Consider the following 6156-nt stretch of genomic DNA (forward strand, 5'->3'; position numbering starts at 1 on the left):
TTGGAAAGAAAAAAGTTTTACCCCTAAGGTGGAGAAAGGATATAGAATTCAATATGAAAAATTTTAATCAATTTATGAGAGAGTTTTTATCCATATAATTGAAAACACCTATTAAAGTGGTAAATACATTAGTTTATATCTATAAGAGACTAAGAGGATTAACTATTATAAGCAGTTATATAGTAAGGGTTTTTCTTAGGTGTAATTGGATTAATGGGTAGTATAGTTTTGAATTTGTAATTGATGATTTATAATTGATGATAAAGAAAAATGACATGCTCATAAATCTAGCTGTATATTGAGAAGGTGAATCACTTAATTATTGATATTTTATGTGTTTGCTTTATTTTCTTTTTTAGTTTACACACTTTCACGGTGTACAATAATATATTTAAAGAAATGAGAATTTCTGGTGTATATTATAAAAGACAATGAGAGAGAGGAAAAATAAATAAATAAATAGAAACTGAATGAAGAAATAATTAGAGAAAATTAGTAGTGGAAAGAGCAGAATCAAGGACCGGTGTGCAAGTGTGTATATATATATATATATATATATATATATATATATATATATATATAATGGGTTGGCAGAGAAAAAGATCTCGACCCTACCCCTTTGTCAAATATATGCAAGTTGCCTATATTTTCTTTTCTTTTCAATGTTGAAAGCTGATGAGCACTTAGCTAATTCAAGTTTTAATGGGAGAAAAGATGGAAGAATCAAAGCTAAATGCTATCATATTGTTTTTGAGCATCCAAAACTATTTAAAGAGGAAACCCTTTTACCTCCGTTCAACTTTTGGTTTCTTTAATCTTTTCTAGAGCATCTTGGTTTTATCTCCAAAGCACTTGGCTTTTCATTACCCTCAATTACTCGTTAAACAGGATTTTGACCTCTTAAGCAGGCTTATGGCTCATATAATCTAATCTTTTGTCTTATAATTAAGCAGTATGTATTAGTTTGTGTGTGTGTATGTGTATGTGTATATATATATATATATATATATATATATACACACACACACAAGCTAAAAACAAGCTCACTGTCGATGCTTCTTTGATTTTATTAGTAACTACCACTTAATTTGTTTACATCCTTAAAGCATCATTTCATGCCTCCTCTCTTGACTAGAATACAACTCCCACCACAAAAAATTAAGAAAAAGAAAATTATGACAATATTTATCAAAAAACTTAACCCTGATAAAGATCTCTCTCTCTCTCCCCCTCTCTCTCTATATATATATATTCCTATGGATTGATGGGCTTCATACAGACTTGAACTCCATACTTGGGTTTTATTGTGAGGACAATAACAGGAGCATGGCGATAACTGTCTGAAATAGTGAAGCTAAAACTTGAAATCAACATGGCTAATATGATTTTAGCTTCCATCATAGCAAAAGTTTGGCCTATACAATTCCTGGGCCCAGCAGCAAAAGGGATGAAATGCCTCCCAGGAGCAAATGACTTGGAAGCAAACCTGTCAGGATTGAACTCATTTGCATCTTTTCCCCATAACTCTTCACTATGATGAATTGCAAGAACAGGAATCCAAATTGATAGCCCCTTTGGTATGTGAAGATCTCCTAGCTTAAAATCTTCAAAAGCCATTCTAGGAAGCAGTGTAGCTGGAGGATACAGCCTTAGTGATTCATTTATCACCATATTGAGCTGTAAAACAAATATATACACATAAATTGTTAAAAATTATTTACACTATAATTAATTTAATTTAATTATTAGACAGCAAAGCTATACTTTTCACATTTTATCTCATGTTTATATAATGAAAATATTCATTTTAATACTGAAGTAATTAAATGGACAGGTATTCGAGTACCAACCCAAAACTTTCCCATTCCACCACATGAACTTTTCTCGACCATTCCAATACTAAGTAGGTACATAGTTGTGCATATCTAAGCAATGCCAAAGTTGTTTGACTCAACTGTATGGCATTATAATCTTTGCCAAGGTAGGCAGCAAGGCTGTTAAATGAATAATCATTGGATTCTTGAGCTTATTTCCTTTAAATTATTCCTTCAAAAGCAAATTAAAAGTGAAAAAATTTGGAATGGAGAGCCATGAACCGTGCGCTTGTTAGATTCGTGTCAATTTCATTCTTTTTCGAGATCCTACATCCTTCTAAGCAACTATCATTATCATAATTAGGTTAAAAAAAAAAAAAGGATTTAACAGGACAGCATTTTCTTCGAGGTTTTGTCAACAAGAGTCATTGCTGTCATGCTAGCTATAAGAATTAAGATCTAGTAGGGACAAAGGTTATAGTTAAACCCATATTCGTATAAACAAATATTTATTAACTTGTAAATTTAAATTATCTTTTATATATTTGTATATTCACACTAAAATTTATTAACAAAAAAATGGGTGGGAAAAAAAAAAAAAGAATTTCCTGCTTACCACGGTGAGTTTGGGAAGATGATCAACCGAGGGGGTTTCACCATTGCAGACCTGCTTGACCTCAGCTCGAACCTTTTCTTGCCAAGAAGGATTACTAGCAAGAAGCATGACTGTCCAAGTGAGCAATAGAGCAGTAGTTTCATGTCCAGCAAAGAAGAAAGTTTTGCATTCATCCATTATCAATTGTAGGTTCAAACTGAAAGATCCATTTCCTTTCTTCTTCTGCATCTCATTCAGAAGCATTCCTAACAAATCATTCCCATAAGAACTGCTCCTACCGATCTCCACACAATCTTTTCGGCTTTGTATGATCTCCATTAGTAGTCTTTCTACCTCCATCTTCAACGATTTTATCTCTCTGTTGTATTTACTAGGAAAGAACCTGCAAGAGAGTGATAGACAAGGAATAATCAGCAACGAAGCTTATAGAAAAAGATGGAATCTATTAAATAAAAACACACCAGGCAAAAGAAATTAATACCCACTTTTTATCGGATATATAGAATCATAAAAAGGGAAAAAAAAATTCATTCATTCTGTGAATATAATCAAGACTGACCGACTTCCAGGAAAGCACAGGTGCCTGCTTGCTTGAGCACAGAGACGTTGAAGAACAGTTAAGAGATGGAATATTTGCTTCCCTTTCTCATAGCTACAATCGAATTCGGTTCTCGAAATTATATCAGCAGTCAGTCTAGTCATGCATTCACCAATCTCAAACTCATTTTGGCCTGATTCTACGGCATTTTCCAGTGATCGGAGCATCTTCTTAGTGCATTCCACCATGTGCACAGAGTAGCTCTTAAAAAAAATAAATAAATAAAAGAAGAAGAAAAACAATATCAGACCAACCATTAAATCGTCAAAAACACTCTGCAAACTAAGAAAGCAGAATAAAAACAAGGGGAAAGTATAAAAGTACATGTAGTTTGGCTCATGTGATTTTAGTATCTGCGACTCTGTTAATGACTACAGATTGTTCAAATATTGTTACTTGCTGCTGATTGTCACGAGTATAAATATAGAATCACAATCAGCCGCCATTGATAGCGTTAGCATGTTTAGAAATTTTTAGATAGCAGACTGATTTATCAAAATCCAAAAAATAGGAATTCAAAATTGAACCAAACTACAAGACATTTTTTAACTTTTCCCAATAGTTATACTTTCAGTCTCTCTCCCATGAATGCCGGCGCAACGATATGTCGTTGATGATACCAGTTATCCCCGTTTGCCATTAACAAGCCACCCCCGATAAAATGTTTTGATCCTTGCTGTTGTAGCCAGGATTTACCAGCTTTAATGCTGTACTTTGTCAGAAGTTCTTTGATCAATTCTGTCTCTGTTAAGCATATGCGTGGTTCAATCCCATTCCAATATATAAATCTTTTCCCTACAAACAACACAACCATAAAGAAAAAAAAATTTAATTTCCGGTAAAAGATATCAGGTTCGGATCCTGCTGGAGAAAATAAATGATGATGAGAGTGTGCACACCATATTGTTTAGACCAGGCAATGTAATGTGGCAAGAGGCGAGGAACGATGTCATGATGAATAGAATCCATGTCTTTGGAAGTAGAGTGGGAGACGAAGGAGGTCACGTCTAAGATGTTGCCTGTAAGTGGCCGGGGTTCAGGACCACGTACACCTTGCTTCTCCATAATCTTCTTGATGCGTCTTGGAATTAGGAAGTAACATGAGATGGTGTCATATGCAATTTTGAAGAATAAAGAGAAGAATACAAACAATAGACTTGTCAATGCCATCATCACCATGCCTCTCTCTACTCTCTATACCAATAGAATAGGAAAGCTGGTTTTTATGATTACGGGAGAGGGAGAGATGGCTAGTTTTTATTAGTGAAAGGTGTGGGAGGGGTCATCAATTTATATATATAAGATGGCAAGCCAAAGTGTGTGTGTGTATATATATATATATATATATATATATATATATATATATATATATATATATATATATATGGAGATTCTAAGGTAATTAATTAAATTAAAATGAAATATGAATTAGTGACTAAGAATATCTTAAAAATTTATTATACCTGCCATTTGTATAAATTCCTAAAACTACTTTATTTGAAAGGGATGGTCAAGGGTGAGCATTTGGTTCGAACCAAATCGAACCGAATTAAATTATAAAAATCGAATTACATATTTTAGAAACCGAACCGAACTGAAATAGATGAAAAATCAAATTGAACCGAATCATTTTATTTTGATTCAGTTCTGTTCAAATCGATCGGCTTTGATTTTTTATTGATTTTTTAATTTAAACTTGATTTTCAAGTTATTTGGTCTAATTTTAACTTTAATTTGAACTTAATAACCATTAATCAATGAAATTAAACAATATATATATATATAATTACATATAATTCATAAATTCTCCATAAAAATAAATCAATTTAAAAATCAGTTCGGTTCGATTTGGTTCGATTTGAATATATAAAATTACTATTCAGTTTGGTTCAACAGATTTTTTCTCTTTAAAACCAAATCGAATCGAAATAACTAAAATTTTTATAATATAAAACCGAACCAAACTAAATTATTTTAAAAACCAAACCAAATTACCAAATTAAAGAGGTTGGTTCGGTTTATTCGATTTGAACCGAATAATACTCACCCCTAGGGATGGTGATGGTAGGTTTTTAGGGATGGGGATGGTAGTTTTTAGGGATGACAATGAATAGGCGGTATATGCTAATTACCATCTAAATTTAAATTTAGATTGATATTTTTTAATATTTAAATTTATCTTAAATTTAATTAAAATTTATTCTAAATTATCTTTATTTGTTCCAAATTAAATTATAATTATCTAAATAACATCTGAACTCACTTAAATCTATATATTTTAATTAATATTTTACATAAAATATATATTTATTAATAATTTATATTTTAAAATTTTAATATTTCCACAAAATATTTAGATTTTATTTATTTAAAATGTAAAACATTAAATTTATAAATATTATTATAAAAATATGTATAATTATTTATATAATTGAGTAACTAATATATAAAATATGAATCAGACTAGGATTTCAAATGCTTTTCTTTAAAAAAATAAAAATTTAACTTTTTCTAAATCTAACTACATACTACTTAAGCTATCGAGATAAGGTTAGAGGAATCAGATACCTTCAAATACTTAAGTTATTGCCATTGATTTTTTTGTGAATCCTCTAATCATAACACGAATTATTTATTTATTATAGACAAGTAAATAAAAATTAATTTGTGAAATTTATAAGGATCTAAATAGTAATAGCTAATCATTAATAATGAAAGAGTTAAAACTATTAGAAATTTCATTTTATAATTTTATACTGTTAATTGCTGAATTTATTACTCTAAATGAGTTGTGTATAAGTGTAAAATTTATCTATATTTATTATATTACAAATCCGAAATATAAATACATAAATTTTATCTAGTTTATATGTAACAAAGTTTAAATAAAAATTTTTTAAAAAATAATTAAGAATTTCAAAAGTTAACTTTTCAATAACTCAATTAAATATTTTAGCTGAAAAAAATATTTATTAATAATATTTATTTGATTAAAAAATAAATTATATAAAAGGAAATCGTTAATTATTCCCCTCAAATATGAAAGAGGAAAGATTCTTTAAATAGTAATAAATAGGAACAGATTCTTAAAAATAAAGTTTAGCAAATTGGGTTTATATAAATTTCCC

The 6156-nt window shown here is 29.9% G+C and overlaps 1 protein-coding gene across 1 annotated transcript; it reads right to left on the minus strand.

The window, feature by feature from the left end:
- Nucleotides 1–1051: 1051 nt before the first annotated feature.
- Nucleotides 1052–4325, minus strand: LOC110637847 (cytokinin hydroxylase). The gene is made up of 5 exons (XM_021788200.2): nucleotides 3928–4325; nucleotides 3597–3823; nucleotides 2990–3231; nucleotides 2431–2812; nucleotides 1052–1677 (listed from the first exon to the last, which is right to left on the minus strand). The coding sequence occupies exons 1-5, from the start codon at nucleotides 4205–4207 to the stop codon at nucleotides 1255–1257; spliced, it is 1554 nt and encodes a 517-aa protein (XP_021643892.2). The 5' UTR covers nucleotides 4208–4325; the 3' UTR covers nucleotides 1052–1254.
- Between the last annotated feature and the right edge of the window lie 1831 nt (nucleotides 4326–6156).

This window comes from Hevea brasiliensis, chromosome 16 (genome assembly GCF_030052815.1).
Source record: "Hevea brasiliensis isolate MT/VB/25A 57/8 chromosome 16, ASM3005281v1, whole genome shotgun sequence".
NCBI lineage: Eukaryota > Viridiplantae > Streptophyta > Magnoliopsida > Malpighiales > Euphorbiaceae > Hevea > Hevea brasiliensis.